The sequence below is a fragment of the Chanodichthys erythropterus genome, chromosome 2, assembly GCF_024489055.1.
Source record: "Chanodichthys erythropterus isolate Z2021 chromosome 2, ASM2448905v1, whole genome shotgun sequence".
NCBI lineage: Eukaryota > Metazoa > Chordata > Actinopteri > Cypriniformes > Xenocyprididae > Chanodichthys > Chanodichthys erythropterus.
Genome location: NC_090222.1, coordinates 14,258,523 through 14,283,689, shown reverse-complemented (window position 1 = coordinate 14,283,689; position 25,167 = coordinate 14,258,523). Strand labels below are relative to the sequence as shown.

At 39.7% G+C, this 25,167-nt stretch overlaps 1 protein-coding gene across 5 annotated transcripts in view; it reads left to right on the top strand.

The window, feature by feature from the left end:
- Positions 1 to 20,426, top strand: part of osbpl3b (oxysterol binding protein-like 3b) — a 120,821-nt gene extending 100,395 nt beyond the window's left edge. For all 5 annotated transcript variants that reach the window (XM_067402094.1, XM_067402132.1, XM_067402103.1 and 2 more), the window contains 8 exons: positions 6,888 to 7,025; positions 9,231 to 9,294; positions 9,388 to 9,466; positions 15,301 to 15,445; positions 16,497 to 16,641; positions 16,843 to 16,969; positions 19,160 to 19,282; positions 19,485 to 20,426. In XM_067402094.1, coding sequence (XP_067258195.1) covers positions 6,888 to 7,025; positions 9,231 to 9,294; positions 9,388 to 9,466; positions 15,301 to 15,445; positions 16,497 to 16,641; positions 16,843 to 16,969; positions 19,160 to 19,282; positions 19,485 to 19,581 — 918 coding nt within the window. In that variant the 3' untranslated portion in view covers positions 19,582 to 20,426. The remainder of the gene's footprint in view (positions 1 to 6,887; positions 7,026 to 9,230; positions 9,295 to 9,387; positions 9,467 to 15,300; positions 15,446 to 16,496; positions 16,642 to 16,842; positions 16,970 to 19,159; positions 19,283 to 19,484) is intronic.
- The last annotated feature ends 4,741 nt before the right edge of the window (positions 20,427 to 25,167 follow it).

Sequence of the window (25,167 nt, the reverse complement as noted above, 5' to 3'; positions counted from 1 at the left end):
CCAATGCCTGGAAGAAGGCGCTCCACAGACGAGAGGTGAACTGGGGGCCACGATCTGAGACGATGTCTTCCGGTAATCCGTAGAGACGAAAGACCCAGTTACACAGGAGCTCTGCCGTCTGCATGGCCGTTGGGAGTTTGGGCTGAGGGATTAAGCGACAAGCTTTAGAGAAACGGTCAATGACAGTGAGAATGACGGTATTACCTTGGGACTGGGGAAGGTCAGTGATGAAGTCAATGGCTATATGTGACCAGGGACGTTGAGGAGTGGGAAGTGGATGGAGTAATCCAGCGGGTAGCTGTCTCTGGCTCTTATGCATGCTGCAGGTGTGGCACTGCTGAACAAAGACCGTGGCATCCTTGACCAGAGATTCCCACCAAAAGCGGTTCTGTAGCAGATGGATGGTGGCTGTGATACCAGGGTGGCCGGAAGATGGCAGACTGTGGGTGAGGTTCAAGACCTGGTCTCGGAGACTGAGAGGCACGAACACCTTATCCGGAGGGCATGCGGCTGGAATGTCTTGCTGAGCGTTATGTTGTTGAATGAGAGTCATGATGTCCCACTGGATGGGTGCTACGATTACTTGGAAGGGAAGAATGGCTTCGGGTTCACTGGAGGTCGGTTCCTCCTCGTACTGGCGAGACAGGGCATCAGCCTTGACGTTTTTGGAACCTGGACGGTAGGTGACTGTGAAATTAAAGCGAGTAAAGAATAAGGACCATCTGGCCTATCGTGGATTGAGTCTCTTGGCAGTACGCAAGTACTCTAAATTCTTGTGGTCAGTTAGAACCGTGAAGGGGTAATTGGCACCCTCTAGCCAATGCCTCCCCTCTTCGAAGGCTGCTTTCATGGCAAGGAGTTCTCGATTTCCTACATCATAATTGCGTTCCGCTGAGCTGAGTTTGCGGGAGTAGAAGGCGCAGGGGTGAACTTTGGCTAGAGGGCCCTGTCGCTGAGAGAGGACTGCTCCCACTCCAGTATTTGAGGCGTCCACTTCGACGATGAAGGGAATGGAGGGATCAGGGTGGCAGAGTATGGGTGCGGTGATGAAGCGCTGTTTGAGCTCCTGGAATGCTTGGCGGGCTGTGTCTGACCAGTTGAGATGACGCGTTCCTTTCTTGACCATGGATGTCAGAGGGTTTACCACGGTGCTGAAGTTCTGTATGAACCGACGATAGAAGTTGGCGAACCCCAGAAGGCGTTGTTACTCTTTCAGGGTGCTGGGTTCGGGCCAGTTGAGGACAGCATTGACCTTACTCTCATCCATGGCGACCCCCTCTGGGCTAATGACGCATCCAAGGAAGACAGTGGACGTGGTGTGGAACTCACATTTCTCAGCTTTCGCATACAGTTTATGGTCGATTAGTTTCTGAAGGACAGCTCGGACATGGTGAATGTTTTCATCTAGAGTGTTGGAATATATGAGGATATCATCCATGTAGACGATCACCGATCTGTTCAGCATGTCCCTGAATATGTCGTTGACGAAGGACTGGAAGACTGACGGACTGTTGACTAGGCCGAACGGCATGACCCGGTATTCGTAGTGCCCGTTGGTCGTAGAAAAGGCCGTCTTCCACTCATCACCTTCTCTGATGCGAATTAAATTGTAGGCGCAGCGTAAGTCCAGTTTAGTGTAATATTGAGCCGTGCGAAGCTGTTCCAGGGCTGAGGGTACCAGTGGCAGAGGATAACGGAACTTTAGTGTGATTTCGTTGAGACCCCTGTAGTCGATGCACGGACGAAGCCCCCCATCCTTCTTCCGTACAAAGAAGAAGCCTGCGGCTGCAGGAGAGGTTGACGGACGGATGAACCCTTTCTTTAACTCCTCCGCTATGTATTGAGCCATGGCTTCAGACTCAGGTTGGGACAGAAGAAAGATACGGCCTCGGGGAGGTGAATGACCTGGGAGCAGATCGATGGCACAATCATGTGCGCGGTGTGGTGGAAGAGTGTTAGCCTTCTCCTTACTGAAAGCCATTATGAGGTCGTGGTATTCTTGAGGCAGATTGGGAACGGATGACTCTGGTGGCTTGACACAGACAGCGTGAACTGGAATGGGTGTAATGGCGGAGAGACATGAATCTTGGCATTGGGCGCTCCATCTGGTGATCTGTCCCTCTCTCCACGAGATCTGTGGGTCATGGAGCCATAGCCATGGTAATCCTAGAATGATTGGGGCATTTGAAACAGGCAGGACGTAGAAGTGAATCTGTTCGTTGTGAAGTAGACCCGTTGACATTGATAGTTCCTGGGATAACTGATTGATTGAGCCCGTCCCCAAGGGACGTCCGTCTATCGTGGCTATGGAAAGGGGAGATGAACAGGGAATGAGAGAAATATTATGGGATTTAGCGAACTCCTCAGAAATTAAATTGCCAGCAGCCCCGGAGTCCAGCAGGGCGGTGGTGATCACTTGCTCTCCATTTATCAACAATGTGATCGGCACCGTTACACAGTTCAGAGAAGTGACAGAGTTCGAGGTGGGACTCAACGATCTGGGGGCGGTAGAAGAAGGACGTGAAGGGCAAGAAATCCGCTGATGACCAGGTAATCCACAATACAAGCATAGACGGTTAGTGAGACGACGATTTCTTTCCTCGGCTGAGAGATGATAGGAGTTAACCTGCATGGGTTCAGACGTCTCTTCTTGACGCGGTGGTGCAGTGGCAACGGGGCGTCGCGTGTTGGTGCGGCGCGCCCGCTGTAAATTATCAATGGTAATAGCCAGTTCAATGAAACTGTTGTCACGGCATGCGAGTTCGGTTTGCAACTCGTGAGAAAGGCCCTTGCGAAACAGTACTTTTAGCATGTCATTCACCCAGGTAGTCTGTGCAGCCAGCGTGCGGAAATTCATGGCGTATTCCGCTGCCGTTAGTTTCCCCTGGGACAATTCCAGCAAACGTTCGCCTGCTCCCTTACCCTCTCTGGGATGGTCAAAGACCTCACGGAACTGTCTAAGGAACTCGTTGAATGAGACAAAAGCCGTTCCCTCAGCGGACCAGACAGCAGTAATCCAGTCCAGAGCTCTGCCCGTCAGTAGAGAGCAAACAAAAGCGATCTTACCCCTCTCTGTGTTATAAAGGGTAGGCTGTTGCTCGACGAACAAGGAGCATTGCAGAAGGAAGCCTTTGCACTTGGAAGCATTCCCGTCGAACTTCTCCGGGAACGCCAGGCGGGGGTTGACATGAGATGGCGTCTCCGCTACATGTGTAATGGCGGACGCTGCCGGCGGTGACACCGCCGCCGCGGTGCTGTGAAGACTCTGAACGGCCTTAGCCAGTTCCTCCGTAACAGTGGTCAGGCGGTTCAGCTGGTGTTGGTTGGCAGCAATCTGACTTGCTTGGGCAGCCATGTGAGCACACAGACGATCATAAGCTGCTGGATCGGATAGTGGCGAAGTCTTCTGTAATGATTCATCACTCGACATAGGATCCATTTTGCAAGCTTTATTAAGAGATGTCGTGGTCATACAGGCAGGGGTCAGAACCAGCAAACACAGCAATGTAGAGCAGACAGAATCGTGGTCAGGGACAGGCAAGGGATCGAGGCAACAGGCAAGATACACAGTCCAGAGGGTCAGAGCAGAAGGTCGGCAGAAGGTCGGTAGGCAGGCAGCAACTGGTCAATAAACGATAAGCAGACAGAAACAGCAACAGGTAATCAAACAGGGTACAAACGCTCAGAAATGACAGCCGGGGCAATAATCAAGACTTCGCGTCAGACCAGTGTCTAAGACCAGTGTCTAAGAGCCTAAGAGTCTAAGTGTCTTAAATAGCAGTCTAAACGAGCTGCAGCTGGTAAGCAATCAGAGTCCAAGGCACGGGGTTATGGGAAATGTAGTGAGGATCAGTATTAGTGGCTGAGTGGATGCGTGATTGTCAGTATTCTGGGGATGGAGCCCTCTGCTGGCCAGTAGAGGGGCTCACGGGGTTCGTCTCCGTGACAAGATGTTGGTGTTGATTTTATTTAAAATGTTTGGTCACTATTATGGTGATCAGTATTCCATTTAGTTGGGCAGTTTAACTCTGCTTTTTATGTCAGTTTGTGGGTTTTGCAATGGTGTTTGTTAATTTTACACATTGATGTAAAATGGTTGTCTTTTAAGGAATTAATTTGATTAATTCTAACTAAATTTTTATATGTTGAATTTAATTAATAATATTGCTTGTAATCTGTTGCTACAATTTTATTGAGTAGATAGAGCATATTACTTTTTACAGTGTTCCCTGGTGGCTGTGGCCTCTTTCGGCAGGATAATGCGCCCTGCCTCGAAGCAAAAATGGTTTAGGAATGGTATGAGGAGCACAATGAGTTTGAGGTGTTGATTTGGTCTCTAAATTCCCCAAATCTCAATCCAATCGAGCATCAATTGTTTAATCAAACATTAATTTACAGAATTGAATTAGAACAGAATATACCATTCTAATACATAAAAATAGCCTAATAAAAAAAAAATGAAATGGTCATAATCAAGTCAAAACTGCAAAATGCCTGAAATGCAGGAAACATAGCCTATATTCAAAACACAAGCCACAAATAGTTAAATTAGATAACCTAGAGTGATCAATAAATAGATTAAAATTAAAGAAATTATTAAAATAATGAAAGTATAGCCAGAATTGTCAACTTTTGTCTTTTTAACTGCAGAGACAATAAACACTAAACTGGAGTGGCAGTCTTTTTAGCTAAACATTCACAGCATCCAAAAATCAAATTAGAACCGGCTAAAATGTTTTGAAATCACTTGTACCCTACCTGATCGAAAAAAATTCTTTCACGTGATCTGCCTGTGTCCGTTTGAGTCTTTTCAAATAGCGTGCTAGTCAGCTAACATTAGTCAGCTCGTTGCTGGCAGAAGCGCAACGCAATGTTTGACGTTGTTGAGCGGTAGGACATGAGCTGTTGGCACAACTTGCATCATGAGTTTTTTGGATCATTTTTTACAATTTCAAAGTGCATCCAATTTTACACTTTAGATTTTCTTATCCCAGACATTGTTAAAGATTTAATCCCTGATGCCAGGATGCTCCTCTATCAGTCACAGATCATGGTTCATCAAGTGAAACTTAAATCTGTCACAGGGGTGGTTGGATTTATTCACGCACATTAAAAATATTATTAAAAGCTTCTTTCTTTTCACATTTTTATTTACAGGATTAACATAATAGGCTGTATATAAACCTACTAGGAGAGAACCGGTACATCTATGTAAAATCACATATTGAGCGCATCCATATCTCCTTTCATAACACCACTCCTATCGAAGCATCGAATTGTCGACTATTCAGGGTCAGCCCTAATATATATATATATATATATATATATATATATATATATATATATATATATATATATATATAGTAAATTTTATTGTTTACTACTATTATATTGTAATATTCACACACTTCCATAGTCTGACTTAAAGTGTCACAATGCATTAGAATTTATTAGCCTCATGTGATTGTTTAGAGTGATAAAAAATGTCTGATCCAGGCTCATAATCATGGGACCTGCACTCTACTGTATCCAATGACACTCAATGAGTGCCCATCATCGTTCTGTCTTAGTCTCTGGAGGAAGACAGCAATCCTTTCTCTCATTTTAAATAATAGCTTCATCTTTTGAATTTCCAATGCACTAATGTCTTGGTAGCTTAGTGTCTTGTAGCTTTTCAGTATGATGTTGTTATGATCACCGTCTGTTCCTGTCACATCCCGGACTACATTTCCCATGATCCTCCATTGCTCATCACCTGCACTCACTTCACAATCACTCCACACTAATCACCACACCCAGCTGCCACTCATTACCAGGACTATAAAGGACTGTCACACACACCACCTCACCGCGAAGTCTTGATTCCTAGTGACAATTCTGAGCGTTCCTTCTATCCTGTCTGCTTGTGTTTGATTTTGCCTGTTCCTGTTTCTTGACCCGTTGCTGCCTGTCCTGACCCTTGCCTGTTATACTGTTCTGTGAATGATATCCGCCTGTCCTGACCATTGCCTGCACGCTGATTACGATCCTGCCTGTCCCTTGCTGTTCTCGTCTGCTCCTGATTGACCCTGCCTGTACGACATTCTTAATAAAGCTTGCGTTTGGATCTTACCATGACTCCCGCATCGTTACAGATGTAGTTTAATCACAAGAGAAAAAGAATTTTAAATCAATATGAAATCAATATTGACCGGTTTACTCTAGTTGTGCATGATTCATCATTGCACATTATTTAATTGGAAAAAAAAACAAAAAAAAAACTGGTCTTCAGTCAGAAAAAAATAAATTACTTTGCCTCTGAAATGAGTTTCCTTTTTGGCTGATGTCTCATAGGCCACATTTTCCCTCAGGTGATTGCTAAAAAATGTTTCTGGTACTGAATGAAAATGAAGGTGTATTAGATACCCGTATCACAGTAATTTAATGCCAGTTAACATTAATATAACAAAGGTTACAGCAATAAAATAAAGACAGGTTTGAAAAATAAGCGTTACCATTGGAATACTTTGAAGTGCTCTAGAGAGGGTAGACTTGATTTTCAGCTTTCACATCCCTGTCAAAAAGCCTCCCAGGTGCTGCCAGTGTTCCAGAAGAGGGATTCATCCTCCACAATGAAATGCAAAGTCAAATTCAGGTCTAAAAAAACACACTTTTCGTGATCTAATCATTTCCCAATGGATAAAAACAGGTCCAGCCTAGATTTTTTTATTGGTTGAATATTTTGTTTCACACCAGAATATGTAAATAAAATGAGTTGTGAATAATATTTCACATGCCGGACAGATCAGAAACAGTGTCATTTCAATAAAGTCTTAATAAAGAGTGTAAAGAAATGGGCAACATATATCAGAGCATAACTAACCAAGAGTGCACTGATCTGTTTGTAGGTGTACATCGCTACATTTGCCGTGTCTGGCTATGCTTCCAGTTACTACAGAGCAGGAGGAAAACCCTTTAATCCAGTGTTGGGCGAAACCTACGAGTGTGATCGTCCAGACAAAGGCTTTCGCTTTGTTGCCGAGCAGGTAGGATGCTCTACGTAAACTGTGTTTTTGTATGGTATGTGAACATAGCTATGTTTCCATTTACCCACTTTTAAGCGAATTTTGTGTTATTGCATAAAAAAAATGCTGATTGGAAATGCCAAAATGCTCATAAATTCCAAAAATGCGTATAATTTTTTTCCGATAAGAAGACATGCACATAAACTACAAACCCGATTCCAAAAAAGTTGGGACACTGTACAAATTGTGAATAAAAAAGGAATGCAATAATTTACAAATCTTGCTTAAATTTTATTCACAATAGAATATAGATAACATATCAAATGTTGAAAGTGAGACATTTTTAAATGTCATGCCAAATATTGGCTCATTTTGGATTTCATGAGAGCTACACATTCCAAAAAAGTTGGGACAGGTAGCAATAAGAGTCTGGAAAAGTTAAATGTACATATAAGGATCAGCTGGAGGAACAATTTGCAACTTATTAGGTCAATTGGCAACATGACTGGGTATAAAAAGAGCCTCTTTTAGAGTGGCAGTGTCTCTCAGAAGTCAAGATGGGCAGAGGAACACCAATTCCCCCAATGCTGTGGCGAAAAATAGTGGAGCAATATCAGAAAGGAGTTTCTCAGAGAAAAATTGCAAAGAGTTTGAAGTTATCATCATGTACAGTGCATAATCTCATCCAAAGATTGAGAATCTGGAACAATCTCTGTGCGTAAGGGTCAAGGCCAGAAAACCATACTGGATGCCCATGATCTTTGGGCCCTTAGACGGCACTGCATCACATACAGGAATGCACAACATGGGCTCAGGAATACTTCCAGAAAACATTGTCGGTGAACACAATCCACCGTGCCATTCACCGTTGCCAGCTAAATCTCTATAGGTCAAAAAAGAAGCCACATCTAAACATGATCCAAAAGTGCAGACGTTTTCTCTGGGCCAAGACTCATTTAAAATGGACTGTGGCAAAGTGGAAAACTGTTCTGTGGTCAGACGAATCAAAATTTGAAGTTCTTTTTGGAAAACTGGGACATGATGTCATCTGGAATAAAGAGGACAAGGACAACCCAAGTTGTTATCAGCACTCAGTTCAGAAGCCTGCATCTCTGATGGTATGGGGTTGCATGAGTGCGTGTGGCATGGGCAGCTTACACATCTGGAAAGTCACCATCAATGCCGAAAGGTATATCCAAGTTCTATAACAACATATGCTCCCATCCAGACATCTTCTCTATCGGGAAAGACCTTGCATTTTCCAACATGACAATGCCAGACCACATACTGCATCAATTACAGCATTATGGTTGTGTAGAAGAAAGATTAGGGTACTGAAATGGCCAGTCTGCAGTCCAGATCTTTCACCCATAGAAAACATTTGGCGCATCATAAAGAGGAAGATGCGACAAAGAAGATCTAAGACAGTTGAGCACCTAGAAGCCTGTATTAAACAAGAATGGGACAACATTCCTATTCCTAAACTTGAGCAACTTGTCTCCTCAGTCCCCAGACGTTTGCAGACTGTTATAAAAAGAAGAGGGGATGCCACACAGTGGTAAACATGGCCTTGTCCCAACTTTTTTGAGATGTGTTGATGCCATGAAATTTAAAATCAACTTATTTTTCCCTTAAAATTATACATTTTCTCAGTTTAAACATTTGATATGTCATCCATGTTGTATTCTGAATAAAATATTGAAATTTGAAACTTCCACATCATTGCATTCTGTTTTTATTCACAATTTGTACAGTGTCCCAACTTTTTTGGAACCAGGTTTGTATAATAGAAACACAACAAAAATCTCACGTGACTTTTGACTAAACAGATGATGTGAGTGCAAACTGGACTAACCAGGGGACCAGTTTCATTGCACAGCATCTCAAATGTTGCTTTGATCATTCTGAAATGCCTGAGCCAAAATCTGTCATCAACATGTTTGGGTATAATAACCTTTCAAAACTGTCTCACTCGATTGTGTTCCCAAACACCAGGCATCTGCCTCTGAACGCAAGATAACATGACAGTGCTTATTGCGTTTCATCTGCATGCTCTGGGGCGCAAGTAATTTATGAAAAAAGAGCCACAATGGCTTCCCTGATTGCAACAGCTTCCATTTTTATTCCAGACATTTTTTGCCAATTTTCTAGGAACATATGGGATGGAAACGGTGCTTTATTTGCAAATGTTTAATGCAATATTACAATTTTGTTTTCATCCTCCAGGTCAGCCATCACCCCCCTATATCAGCATGTCATGCTGACTCTAAAAACTTCATCTTTTGGCAAGGTAACACCACAGTAATAATGCAGGCTTATTGTGTGCAAATTAGCTGATGTCTGCAGAAGTGAAGCTGATTGTGTTATATGTGACTGATTTCAGATGTGAGGTGGAGGAATAAGTTCTGGGGAAAGTCCATGGAGATTGTACCTGTAGGAAATACTCATGTGGTTCTCCCTGGGTAAGTGCTTCTGTTTATTTCACATGCTATCCGGTCTGCTGTTTTTGGGCTTCCTGATATATGAGGAAGTGCGATTTAAAAAGTGTGATTTATAGATCTGGAAAAGTCATGTAATTGAATACAATTGTAAAACACCATGTGTGAATTAATATACTGAATGAAAATGAATACATTTTTCTAGTTATGCCAAGCTCTTTAATATTTTGTCAGGTAGGAATGTTTTAAAGGGAACCCCTGGTATTAAGACTTGTATGACTTAATATAATGTAAATGATGTCTCTTACTGAAATATGTAGTGGAAAACCCATGAATGATTTATGTTTTTTTTTTTTTTTTTAATCTTTGACATATTTTGGACAATGGGGGGCTCCATTTTGTTTAGGTGTACGGTGTATTCTCCTCTTCTTATTGCTAGGAAAGCAGTGAAGACTTGCATCGCTTTTCTTGTTGCCCTTTGACTGAAAATTACAATCAAAAGCCGCACAATGTTGCATCGAATATTATATTTCAAATTGTGTTGTGGTAAAAATAGCAACAGGGTAGTGCCAGTAGCTCACTGAATGCAACCATTTGACATCATCGACATAGAATAAACAAAACGGCGCCCCCGATTGTCCAAAATATGGATAGGATATTTATATAGGATAATAGGATTTTTTTAAAATAACGAAAATCTTTCATGGGTTTTCTATTACATATTTCAGTAAGAGACATCATTTACTTTATATTAAACCATACAAGTTTTAATACCCGGGGTTCCCTTTAAATGCTTATCCTTAAACCTTATCCACTAAATCACAAACAATTGAAAAAGTCATGGGCTCTTTTGAATATGGTTTTGGAATATTGTGTGAATATTGCACACTTGAGAGAAGCAAGCATGTATTATTAATACATTGAAAGTCTGTTTATACATTAAGGGCAGGGCTGTACATACATGATGATGCAGTAAAACAAGTGTTGAATGTAAATGTAATAAGGTTTGTTGTGGCGTAATGGTCAGAGAGTCGGACTTGTAACCCGAAGGTCATGGGTTCGAGTCTAGGTACTGGAAGGAAATGTAGTTGGGAGTGGTTTCTTTCACTCTCATTACCCAAAATTGGAGCTTGAGCAAGGCACCTAACCCCCAATCGCTCCCCGGGCACCGCAGCAAAAAATGGCTGCCCACGGTGGGTGTGTGTTCATGGTGGATGTGTGTGTTCAATACTCACTGCTGTGTCTGTACTATTGGATGGGTGAAATGCAGAGCACAAATTCCAAGTATTTTTGTGTTATTCCTCACCTACAGGCATATTAATAGAAAAATAGACAACAAACTCACACTATAGCTAAAGTTCAACTTGCTCAGTCAGCCTAGTTCTGGTTCTCCAAACTCCCAATAGATTGTTCTCCATAACTGCATCCTCAAGGATGAGACATGCAGATGACTACATAGTTCAAAGATTAGTCAACTCTTCAGTAATTCTGAGACTGTAAGGTCTGTTTCAAATGTTTAACATTCTTTTAGTTGTCAAAATAAATTAATTGCAATAGTTCCAAAGCCTATACTTAAATTGAACTCAGTACAAAGGAAAAAATTGTGTTCTCTTTTGAATCCCCTTGTGCAAGAATGTGAATATAACAAAGGCAGAAGCCAGTCTTCTGACAATTTGTACTACCCTTTCAGATTTTGCTACGTCCTATTGAAACAAGTAGGTAGCACAATTCAACAGCAAAAAATGAAATGGATGGATGAAATGTCAGGACACCTGTAGCACATATGCCAGAATGTAATTCATAATTTGTATTGTATTTGACCAAATAACACAAAATTGGCGCCTATTTGCTAGTACAAATGCACAGTGCTCGCATTTATTGTGCATTAAATTACATATAAAAAAATACATATCAATTTGTGCCTTAAATTGTGATCTCACATAGCAGTAGGCTCTATTTTAATCCTTACATTTGAGATGTGACGCATATAACAAATACGTATATGCAGGGGTTAAATTAGGATTTGTTATGTGGGGGGGGGGGGCTCTGTGGTTTTAGGGGTTCGTGTGTATGTGAAGACACACTAAAATATAACAAGTTGAGAGAGCCCTCTGCTATGAACACTAAAATTCAGATCAAAATCATTCTATAGATGCTGGTAGTGTGCAAGGCTACATCTGATGACAATAAAAATCTTTCTGTAGGCCTGTGCCTTCTCCTTTGTGTCAGTATCAAATATAAGAGTGATGCTACCATTAAAGGAGAGAATATAAATACAAAATACAGTGCTCGACATTAATAGGATTTTTTGTGTGTTGTAAATATAATTTATTCTGAAAAACACAATATTCTCATCAGTGTTTTATCAGCAGTGACATATTTAAATCTGCATATTATAATGTTAAGAGATTCTTTAAATATTTTTGAATATACAAATAAGAAATGTTGGTGGGAAATTTTTATTTTTAAACATGAAATTAAACCGCCAGTAGATGGCGGCAAGTGACCATCTTAATGAGTGACCCATTGAGTCATTTATTCAAACGATTCATTCAAAAGGCTGGATCAAGAATGAAGCAGTTGTTTATGACTGGGCCATTAAATCTTCACTCAACCGATTCGTTCAAAACGCTGAATCATTCTAAACAGCTGAGCGCAGCTGCGAGACGCGTTGGTTCTGCCTTGTTTGGTAAGCCTATGTGCCGGGGCTCAGCCCTGGACGGCCCCGGCCCAATTTAACCCCTGCGTATATGCATGCACAGTTTTGACACTGCTTTAATTGCCTCCATATTTAATCATGTTGTAATAACTCTTTCACAATCTTGTATATCTACTGTTCACCACTTACCATTTCCTCGCTCATTTGACTTGTGCCTAGCACTGAGGCAAAGTTGGCGTGCGCACCTTAAAAGTCTCCTATTTATTGTAGTTGTAAATAGGCGGTTGTATGTCTAAATAAACACAATTTGTGTCAAGAAAAAAGAGAAACAGCAATTGTGAGCGAGGTGGCCAAGATAAACCCCCTAGCTCCACCCCTGCAACTATAACGATAACAACACAGAGAAACACTATTGTCGGAATCATTGAGAGCCAATAAAAACATTGACAGCCAATCAGAATCCATCCTTCTTTAAAGTGCATGAGGATTTAAAGTTCTAGATGACATAACTACAGTGTTCGCTTAGAATAAACAGAAAGATAACGTCTGTTGGTGTGGACAATAATATAGTTATCGTTATAGTTATCCTTCTAGTTGTCATTCTTGGTGTGAAGGGGCCTTTAGTGTTGCTTTGAAACTTTTGACTAAAGTAGACCATAGAGGTAAGAATAGATTGTAGGTAATTGGTGTCTTGAATGATGGAACTGTCCAAATTATAGCAGCAGCTGTGGTTGATGTTGTCAGTGTCCTTATTCTCTCTAAGCAATGAAGCAGTTATCTTTCCTGGAAACAGTAGACTGGGGCAGCGAGGTGTTGAAGTTGTCAGTGACAACAGCAGCCAGTTACTCAGCAGCACACATTGTGATGACATATGATGACGGACTGTTTGTGATGAGTGGGTTGCGTTGCTTTCACTGTTCTACAGGTTTTACAGATCCTCCAGTTCTATGAATGGAGCTCAGTTTTCTCCGCCTAACTCAGCTCATAATGTAAAAGTTAGAAATGGTAGTGAAGAGTTATAGTTTTGGTGATTTAACTATGGTATTGTTTTGGAAATTTCTCTCCCGCAAGTACTTAACGCTGTATAAAGCTTATATATGGCAGGGCTCTTTGGAATACTTTATTCTGATTGGTCGATCATGGCATTCTGTGTTGTAATATGTTTGAGTAATGAAACTAAAATTTCTAAACTGTAAAATTGACATTTGAAAACAGTTGTGCTGCTTATTTTTATTTTTTTTATGGAAAACGTGATACTTTTTTCAGGATTCTTTGATGAATAGAAAGTACAAAACAACAGCATTTATTTGAAATAGAAATCTTTGTTACATTATAAATATCTTTAGTGTCATTTTTGATCAATTTAATGCATCCTTTCTGAATAAAAATTTTATTTATTGATTAAAATAAATTTATATATATATATATATATATATATATATATATATATATATATATATATATATATATATATATACACAGTATATACAGTGGGTAAGGAAAGTATTCAGCCCCCTTAGATTTTTCACTCTTTGTTATATTGCAGTCATTTGCTAAAATCATTTAAGTTCATTTTTTTTCTTCATTAATGTACACACAGCACCCCTCATTGACAGAAAAACACAGAATTGTTGACATCTTTGCAGATTTATTAAAAAAGAAAAACTGAAATATCACATGGTCCTAAGTATTCAGACCCTTTGCTGTGACACTCATATATTTAACTCAGGTGCTGTCCATTTCTTCTGATCGTCCTTGAGATGGTTCTACACCTTCATTTGAGACCAGCTGTGTTTGATTATACTGATTGGACTTGATTAGGAAAGCCACACACCTGTCTATATAAGACCTTACAGCTCACAGTGCATGTCAGAGCAAATGAGAATCATGAGGTCAAAGGAACTGCCTGAAGAGCTCAGAGACAGAATTGTGGCAAGGCACAGATCTGGCCAAGGTTACAAAAAAATTTAAGGTTTCTAAGAGCACAGTGGCCTCCATAACCCTTAAATGGAAGACGTTTGGGATGACCAGAACCCTTCCTAGAGCTGGCCGTCCGGCCAAACTGAGCTATCGGGGGAGAAGAGCCTTGGTGAGAGAGGTAAAGAAGAACCCAAAGATCACTGTGGCTGAGCTCCAGAGATGGGAGAAAGTTGTAGAAAGTCAACCATCACTGCAGCCCTCCACCAGTCGGGGCTTTATGGCAGAGAGGCCCGACGGAAGCCTCTCCTCAGTGAAAGACACATGAAAGCCTGCATGGAGTTTGCCAAGATGGTAAAAAATAAGATTCTCTGGTCTGATGAGACCAAGATAGAACTTTTTGGCTTTAATTCTAAGCAGTATGTGTGGAGAAAACCAGGCACTGCTCATCACCTGTCCAATACAGTCCCAACAGTGAAGCATGGTGGTGGCAGCATCATGCTGTGGGGGTGTTTTTCAGCTGCAGGGACAGGACGACTGGTTGCAATCGAGGGAAAGATGAATGCGGCCAAGTACAGGGATATCCTGGACGAAAACCTTCTCCAGAATGCTCAGGACCTCAGACTGGGCCGAAGGTTTACCTTCCAACAAGACAATGACCCTAAGCACACAGCTAAAATAACGAAGGAGTGGCTTCACAACAACTCCGTGACTGTTCTTGAATGGCCCAGCCAGAGCCCTGACTTAAACCCAATTGAGCATCTCTGGAGAGACCTAAAAATGGCTGTCCACCAACGTTTACCATCCAACCTAACAGAACTGGAGAGGATCTGCAAGGAGAAATGGCAGAGGATCCCCAAATGAAGTTGTGAAAAACTTGTTGCATCTTTCCCAAAAAGACTCATGGCTGTATTAGATCAAAAGAGTGCTTCTACTAAATACTAAGCAAAGGGTCTGAATACTTAGGACCATGTGATATTTCAGTTTTTCTTTTTTAATAAATCTGCAAAAATGTCAACAATTCTGTGTTTTTCTGTTAATATGGGGTGCTGTGTGTACATTAATGAGGAAAAAAAAACTTTAATGATTTTAGCAAATGGCAATGGCTGCAATATAACAAAGAGTGAAAAATGTAGGGGGGTCTGAATACTTTCCGTACACACTGTATATATGTATCCATTATTTGACTATTATACACTATTAGTTAACTAACACTAATGACTAACTGGGCATATTATAAATTTACAGTAGACACACACTCACAGTTTACTCTCACCTGCAGCTTTGGGGATCATTATGAGTGGAATAAGGTGACATCATGTATCCACAACATTCTGAGTGGGCAGCGCTGGATCGAGCACTACGGCGAAATCTCCATCAAAAACTCCAACAGTGAGAAATGCCAGTGTAAAGTCACCTTCATCAAGGTCAGCTACCTCTATATCCCATTCATTCTGAAATTCTTTTTTTCTGATATTTTAAGGTTTCTTCACACTGCATTATATGGAATCTTGTTTCTGTCACTAGATAAAATAAAATAAGGTAATTGCAACTTTGCAATTCTGACTTTTTTTTCTTGCAATTCTGACTTTTGTTTTCGCAATTCTATATCTAAACTCTGAATATATATATGATATATAATATCTTAACTTTATAACTCGCAATTGTGAGATATCATCCGAAATACTGACTTTTTTCATGCAATTGTGAGTGTATCCCAATTCTGACGCAATTCAAAGTTTATAACTTGCAATTCTTACTTTTTTTCTCAGAATTCTGAGTTTAAATAATCTCACAATTGCGAGACATAAAGTCGGAACTGCGATTAAAAAATAAAAAATAAAAAAAATTTGAGATATAAAATTGCAATGCAAAAGCTTCCATAGCCTTGGGCCAGTTGCTATTCTGATTCAACACTGCCTTGCCTGACAAACTTATAAGACATAAAATGTCGGTCACCTCTACCTGCCCTTTTAGAGAGCACCACATTCTTTAGCATGTAATGAGGGATCTGTGTGGCACAGTTTAGATAACTGAACTCAGACACTGAGGTCTTTAAAGACTTCCAGCAGACTTCAAGGACAATGGCTCAGGCTTTGCTGAGGGGTGAAGGAAAGACAGAAAAGATCAATTAGGGCAAAGGAGAGCAAGATCAAACAAAAAAACAGGACAGAATGAGATTCTGCAAAAGTCAGATAATTATTCATGGTTCATCCCCTCTGAGATTAGTTAGGTTCACTGACTGACTCAAGTATGACATCTACTGGTGATCTCCTTCATCTGACCTGATTGCTGCAGTTACTGTTAAATGTCACTGTTCTTTATAATGCCACATTAGTGATGCCTTAATGGTGAATTGATTCGGTATTTTCACTAATTTGTTCAGTATCAGTAAACCTAACCCAGGTGGTCTCATTTAAATATGCACACACTTCTTTGTTCAGAGGTGACCTGATGAAACATCTATGTCCTTTGCAGGCGAAGTACTGGAACTCCAGCATGAATGAGGTGGAGGGAGCTGTCACAGACCACAAAGGAAAAGTCATCCATAAGCTGTTTGGGAAATGGCACGAGGGAATGTACTGCGGCAGCCCACCCTCTGCTACCTGCATCTGGAGGACGAGTAAGAAGCAACACACACACACGCAGTCTGCCCTCTTTTTTAGATGTGCCATAATTTTCTGGTGTCTGCTATCTGATGTCATTCACAGAAGATACAGTTATTAGTGTTTAGTAGTTATTTATTCATTTGCTTAATATTTCAGAATGTATTTAAATGAAAACTATTTATCATCAGCTTTTATCTGTGTATGTTTGTGTACAGATCCCATGCCTTCTGATTATGAGCAGTACTATGGTTTCACCAAGTTTGCTATGGAGCTCAATGAGCTCGACCCTCTTACCAAACCACATCTTCCACCCACGGACACCAGACTACGACTTGACCAGAGGTAAATACTTACATCTATATTGTTGAGCTTCCAATGAAAGGTTATACACTGAACAAAATTATAAACGCAACACTTTTGTTTTTGCCCCCATTTTTCATGAGCTGAACTTAAAGGTCTAAGACTTTTTCTATGTACACAAAAGGAATATTTCTCTCAAATATTGTTCACAAATCTGTTAAAATCTGTGTTAGTGAGCACTTCTCCTTTGCCGAGATAATCCATCCATCTCAGAGGTGTGGCATATCAAGATGCTGATTAGACATCATGATTATTGCACAGCTGTGCCTTAGGCTGGCCACAATAAAAGGCCACTCTAAAATGTGCAGTTGGCATGCTGACTGCAGGAATGTCCACCAGAGCTGTTGCCCGTGAATTGAATGTTCATTTCTCTACCATAAGCCATCTCCAAAGGCGCTTTAGAGAATTTGGCAGTACATCCAACCGACCTCACAACCGCAGCCACCACACCAGCCCAGGACCTCCACATCCAGCATCTTCACCTCCAAAATCGTCTGAGACCAGCCACCCAGACAGCTGCTGCAACAATCAGTTTGCATAACCAAAGAATTTTTGCACAAACTGTCAGAAACCGTCTCAGGGAAGCTCATCTGCATGCTCGTCGTCCTCATCGGGGTCTCGACTGTAACTGACTTGAGTGGGCAAATGCTCACATTCGATGGCATCTGGCACTTTGGAGAGGTGTTCTCTTCACGGATGAATCCCGGTTTTCACTGTACAGGGCAGATGGCAGACAGTGTGTACGTTGTCGTGTGGGTGAGTGGTTTGCTGATGTCAACGTTATGGATCGAGTGGCCCATGGTGGCGGTGGGGTTATGGTATGGGCATGCGACAACCAACACAGATGCATTTTATTGATGGCATTTTGAATGCACAGAGATACCGTGATAAGATCCTGAGGCCCATTGTTGTGCCATTCATTCACGACCATCACCTCATGTTGCGGCATGATAATGCACGGCCCTATGTTGCAAGGATCTGTACACAATTCCTGGAAGCTGAAAACATCCCAGTTCTCATCCCAGCATACTCACCAGACATGACACCCATTGAGCATGTTTAGGATGCTCTGGATCGGCGTATACGACAGCGTGTTCCAGTTCCTGCCAATATCCAGCAACTTCGCACAGCCATTGAAGAGGCGTGGAGCAACATTCCACAGGCCACAATCAACATCGTTGATTCGAAATGTTGAATCGGCGTCAGAGCTTGTCGGTCTGTCAGGCCATTTGATCATTCTGATTGGCTGTTCAGCTACTGCCGTCTGCTGGTTCAGAAAGGCATTTCATCTCACGCAGGCGCAGAACGGATGTGTTACTTGGCCGTCGGCTGTTTAGCGTCGGTTTGGTGTGTCAGGGCAACTTTGGACACAGACACTGCCGACGTGAGCCAACCCCGCAGTCTGCTTTCGTCGCCACTAGTTGTCGGCATCGGCTTGGTGTGTTCTGGCCTTTAAACTGACAAACACAACCAACTAATGATCCACAGGTGGGAGAAATACTGGGAGAGGAAAGGAGTCAGGAGTGCCCTCTGGTGGATATCATGGGCACTCCAGCAGGCAGATGTAACATTTTCATTTTTTATTATATTATTATTATTTTCAGTTTTAGTTTTAGTCATTTTAGTATTTAGAACTTTATAACTCACATAACTTTATAACTTTATAATATCTTATTTTATTTCAGTCAGTTGCCAAGGCAACATTTCTAATTTTTGTTTGTCCAATATTTCTATTTTAGTTTATTTCAGCTTAATTTCAATTAACATTTTTTTAATAGCTTTACTAAACAATAACTTCACTGCAGTAGATGATACCAGTGCCAGGGAAATTGTACAATTATCAATACTCAATTTCAATATCTCAGCAGAACCTGAAATGCCAATATTAAAATTGATATACCATGAATATTAAGCTATGATCACATTAATATTCATGAGCTAAGTTATTCACATTGGAAGGTTTAAAATTGTGCAACTCGCATACCTATTAGACAATTTTGCACAAAATTACCATTAATTTTGACATCCACAGTTGGAGTTATTCAGATATAAATGTATCACATCCAGGACCAGAAATAACCATTAGGGCCACCAGACGCTAACATCATTGCATCCGTCGGGTTGTGCAAGAACAAATGAATTTCATATGAGACTGTTTGTGTGTGCATGCAGGTTATTGGAGGAAGGGAATGTTGAATCAGCAGAGGTGCAGAAGCAGAGGATCGAACAGCTGCAACGAGAAAGACGCAGAGTGCTGGAGGAGAACCACATAACACACCAACCTCGATTCTTCCAGTATGAGCTAACTATCCTGCTTTACCAATCTTTAAAAAAAAAGGACCTATTATGCTTTTTTACATTTTCAGCTTTCTTTAGTGTGTAATGTTGCTTTGTGAGCATGAAAAGGGTCTGCAAAGCTACAAAGTCCATTCCAAAGGGAGTTATGTGGGGTCCAAATCCAAGTTGTTACAACTATTTTCTGCTTTATCACCAACAGGAAGTCCAAAGATGACACCTGGGTGAGCAACAACACTTACTGGGACTTAAGGAAAGAACCTGGATTCACTAACCTTGACTGTCCAGTCCTCTGGTAACTCAGAGGAAGCCAACATACATCTGTGCTCACCGTTGCCTGCTCTGACCAACATTAAAGCTTCAAAAGACAACAAAAACCTTTCAAAGTGAGGTAGAGACTGATAAAGCTGTGAGATACTGATGGCCGCAGAATTACAATCTGATCGTTTCAAATCATTTCTTAATATTCATTATTTAATGTCCCAGCAGTTCACTTGCCTTAATATGCTTGCATTATGTATGGTTTCATTTATGCAAATGGATCCCTTGGAAGTATGAGAAATATGCAATTTTGGCCCAGTTCATATTTTTGTTTTGTTGATGTGCACAATACGTAGCACAAGAAACCAAGAGAAAAACTGTTGGATTGTGGTCTCTTGTGGCTAAATGTAGTACTGCAGATGACCGCAGCCCAAAACATTGTTTTTTTTTTTTGTTTTTTTTAAAGATATATAGTATGTTGTCAGAACAAAACTGCGTCGTCTACCTCTTAAAATGATTTGAAAAAATGTTTATTAGACTACTATGAATATATGATACATACATATAATGCCTTATATAACATTATATACATTTACTTTGCTAGAACTTTTAATCAAAACCAATGTATCGTTACAAAGTATTGTAATTTTTCGACCGCCTTTTATTCTGAGACTCTTGAATGAACAAACTGTTTAAGGTTCTCAAAAATATTTATATTCATCTTAACTTATTCACAAGACTGACAGATGGCTCAACAGTACCATCACAGCGTGAGCCTCGCAGTGTTTTAAAGCTTCTTCCACACAGTTTGACCTGTAACCTGTGTTCATTTCACTACGCACTACGACAAAAAATGTTGGGGGACTGGGTTACTTGCGTGTTGATCGCTGCAGTGTTTCCTCTGTCCTTCAATAAAGTCTCATTTAAAAGATTGTTCTTTGTTGGTTTTATTTCATATTGAGACAATGCGTGCATTTGCTGGGCTTTACTTGGCTGAGGAAATGAACCTGGGCTTTGTAAGATTCAGATTGTGTGATCTGGGTTTTTTTCTGTCACATCTATTGCATGCAAACATCATCTTTGAGCTGTTTGTGTAGACCTTTTTTAATGGCTTTTATATTGTTTGACGTAAATCGTTGACAACCCACAAAGTATTTCCTGTCATATGCAACACTGGATATTATGAGTCATTCAGTTAATAGGGAGATTCTTCCAATCAGTCTTGTGCAGTTTTGGAAAAGAATAGTGTTGCTAATCCTATAACTAGATTAAGAGAATGCAATTCAATAAAATAATACACTAATCTTTTTAGTTTTTCAGTAGTAAATATGGAGAAAGATTAAAGTGAGTAACTGGACTCGGGTGTTTCAAAGATGACTCAAACCAAAACTCTGGTTTTCACCACACTGGTTCATGTTTCAGTTAAAGGCACACTATGTAAATTTTCACCGCTAGAGGTCACCTATTCAAAACAAAGGTGTAGCTTGATGACGCCTTGATTTCGTGGAATCATGGGAGGTGTTGTCTTCATGTCTACAGCCGGTGGAAAAGAATCAAGACAGGACTTGGGCAGAAATTATGTTCATGGATGAGATTATTAAAGGGTTAGTTCACACAAAAATGAAAATTATGTCATTAATTACTCACCCTCATGTCGTTCCACACCCATAAGACACAAATTAAGATATTTTTGATGAAATCCGATGGCTCAGTGAGGCCTCCATTGCCAGCATGATAATTAACACTTGCAGATGCCCAGAAAGGTATAAACATATTTAAAACAGTTCACGTGACTACAGTGGTTCAACCTTAATGTTATAAAGTGATGACAATAAAAACAAAATAATGACTTTATTCAGCAATATCTAGTGATGGGCGTTTTCATAACACTGTCTCATGAGGGTTCGAAGGTTTACAAATCTTTTGTTTCGAATCAGTGGTTTGAGTAAACAAGGCTTTGTTACGTCATAAGTGTTTCGAAATTTCAGTAGTTCACGTGATTTTTGCAGTTTGATATGCGATCTGAACCACTGATTTGAAACAAAAGATTCATAAAGCTTTGAAGCTTCATGAAACAGCGATTTGAAATCAGCCATCACTAGATATTCTTGAAAAGTCTTTATTTTGTTTTGTTTTTTGGTGCACAAAAAGCATTCTCGTAGCTTTATAAGGTAACACTTTACTTGAAGGGGTGTGCATAAGACTGACATGACACCTTCATAATCTTGACATGACACGTGTCATGAATATGAAGGTTTTATGAATGTTTATGACAACTGTCATTAAGTGTCATTCGCTCAATTATGTCATTTTTAATGCAAAGATGACATTGTTTGAGATGTCCGAGTTATGACAACTTGACATAAACCAACACATCATAACCTGTCAGTATCTTTGTCATGACAACTTGACATGATTTAGCTTTATGGGTTAACATTACATTAAACTGTCATGTGGTTGGTTTTGACATGAGGCCATTATAATAGTGTCATGAATATGTATCTTGAGCTCAAGTACAGTGGTACAAATTGAACTTGTCGTTAAAATGTCATTAAGTGACAAAACTCTGACAAATAATTTTATAACAGCGTCATGACTATTTTTCATTTCATGTTTTTTGTTTTTGTTTTTTTTAAGTTTCCTTCAACAGAAGGTCAGATAATAGACAATTTCAAATTTCGTGAAAAAGATGACACTGATATAAAATAATGGTAACACTTTATTTTAGGGTTTTTTAACTAGTTGCTTATTACTATTAGCATTCATATGGCTAAAATATTGGCTATTTATTAGTACTTATAAAGCACATATTAATGCTTTGTTCTGCATGACCATATTCTACACTCTTAATCCTACCCAATACCTAAACCTAACAATTAACTATAATAAGCAGTAAATTGAGAGTTTATTGAGGGAAAAGTCATAGTTAATCGTTTATATATGTGTTCCCTTTACTGAAGTGTTACCAAAATAATGTAATGTATGTTAACCCATAAAGCTAAGTAGTTTTTTAAGTTTGATAATTAATCTGCTATGTCATGTTTATGACAGGTTATGATGTTTTGCTAATGTCAAGTTGTCATGACAAAGACATCTCAAACAATGTCATCTTTGCATTAAAAATGACATAGTTGAGCGAATGACACTTAATGACAGTTATCATAAACATGCATAAAACCTCCTTCATATTCATGACACGTGTCATGTCAAGATTATGAAGATGTCATGTCAGTCTTATGCACACCCCTTCAAGTAAAGTGTTACCCTTTATAATATTAAGGTTGAACCACTGTAATCACATGAACTGTTTTAAATATGTCTTTAGTAGCTTTCTGGACATCTGAAAGTGTTCATTATCTTGCTGGCAAAAGAAGCTTCACTGAGTCATCGGATTATAACAAAAAATATCTTAATTTGTGTTCGAAGAACGAAGCAGGGTTCCCACTCCTGGAAAACCTTGAAAACCTGGAAAATTGATGACAAATTTTCCAGTCCTGGAAATCACATGGAAAATTAGAGAAAATGTAAAATGTCCTGGAAAATTATTGTTTAAGAAGTTGTTGGGTTTTTCTTTAGTCGATACCAAAGAGTTTATCACTGACATAAAACATTGCGATGTTCAGGAATGCTGAGTTTTGAAACACAAGATTAGTATTTTTTCAATGATGTTTAGTTTTGTGTTGCCACTTGCAGCAGTTATTATTATATTGTTATAGTATGTTATTAACTGCTTAAATGCATGATTTTTTGCTTAATTACTATGCAAGTTGATTTTATGATCATATTTTTCCCAAGCACATTTTACCAATTCCAAGCCAATCAATCTAAAAACAACTATTAATTAAGTATTTAGTCATGAAGTTAGTTTATGAAGGCTTGTTTTCTTTTTTGAGCCAAAAAGAGATTTATCTCAGACTGAAAGGTCAAAAATGATTAAATTCCCATGAGAAGGACGCAATACTAATGCAATACTAAAAAATTACAGTTAAGGCATGAACATTGGACAGCAAAATGCTCATTGGGTCAGACAAAAATAGGTGGAGAAGAAAAGACAAGTTAACTGCAAACGAATTAAGAATTAAGGTGAAGAATTAAGTGTGAAACCATGAGAAACCTTTTAGTCTTCAGTGACACCATTTACCAGAACTGCAACCTACCTGGATTCTCCAGGAGTGCGAAATGTCAGGATCTCAGAGACTTAGATTAGGTAAAGAATCCTAAAAAATGCCCCCCATTTAAGGATCACATTCTGAATTGTAGTAAAATACAAGGAGACAGATTTTTTATAGGTTTTATAGACAGACAGATTGAGAGTGACTCTTGAAGGACCAGCACCACATCCTTTAGTACCACTGTTTGAAGAATTTATCTTCCGGAATCTAGCTGTAAGGTGTTGGAGTTTAATTTTATTCCATCTTTTATCCTGAAAAGTCTACCTTGCAAAGATAATGATCTTCCAAAATGTACTGCCAAAAAAAATAGAAGTGTGCATCAGTAGTTAAGTAATGACAATAAACTATGGAATCTTGTTTTTCGCCACTGAATAATAAATAAATAAATAAAAAGTTAGCCTAATTGCAACTTTTTATCTCACAAGTCTAAATATTTTTCTTACAATTGCGAGTTTACATAATTGTGTAAAACTGATTTTATAATTAAGTCATGACAATAAACCTTTTAAAGACTAAAGAGAGCAATATATTACTTTAGGGTGTAATCCCAGTCTTTTATTCCCATTGTTGTAAAATTGAAAATGTCCTGGAAAATGATCACTGAAAAAGAGTGGGAACCCTGACGAAGGTCTTACGGGTGTGGAACGAAATGAGGGTGAGTAATAAATGACATAATTTTCATTTTTGGGTGACCCTTTAACTAACCCTTTAATGTTATGAAGCAGAGCAGGGCTGAGTGTTGTGAGAGCAGAAATGAGGCCACTGGAGCGATTGCTAATGAGAGACGAGCGCGACACATGGCTTGAGAGCAGCAGGACTTTTATTATGCTGCATTTGCCACTTCTGCTTCTTCCGGTCAAGTGTATGAGGGGTAACGCAGCACTGTTTATCATATTAGATGCTACTCTGCGTTCACTCGGCGGCTGAGAAACTTGCTGCACACTGCAGTAAGATAGATCGATATTAGACATGGAAAAACATGGTGCTCATGGTAAATCAAGAAAACAAGATTTAAACAGTAAGACTTACTGTGTTGAGCTATATAACATGATTAGTTTTCCATGGTTCCCACAAAATAAAACCAGAAACCGAGAGTAATGCGGGTATGATGTCATTGATAGGCGACGCACGGACACGGTCTGTGTCCTGATTGAAATTGCTCATTTCTTTGGATTTAAACATTCTTGGAAACATTTGGGATTGTGTAAGTACACAAGTCAACAAAATATGACATTGCTCAAGTGGTTTTTGGATATTTTAATCCAAAAATCTTGCACATTATGCCTTTAAATAAGGATTTTAGAGGACCTCCGAAATAAACTTCTTTGAATCTCACCAGGCGTCCTTCCTAGTTTTAGAAATTGCTGCCTGTCAAAAACCACAGAACTTCTGGAAGAATGTTTTGTGGGTAAATTAGTCAATATAGTACTTTCTTGTTTAAATGAGAAGTGA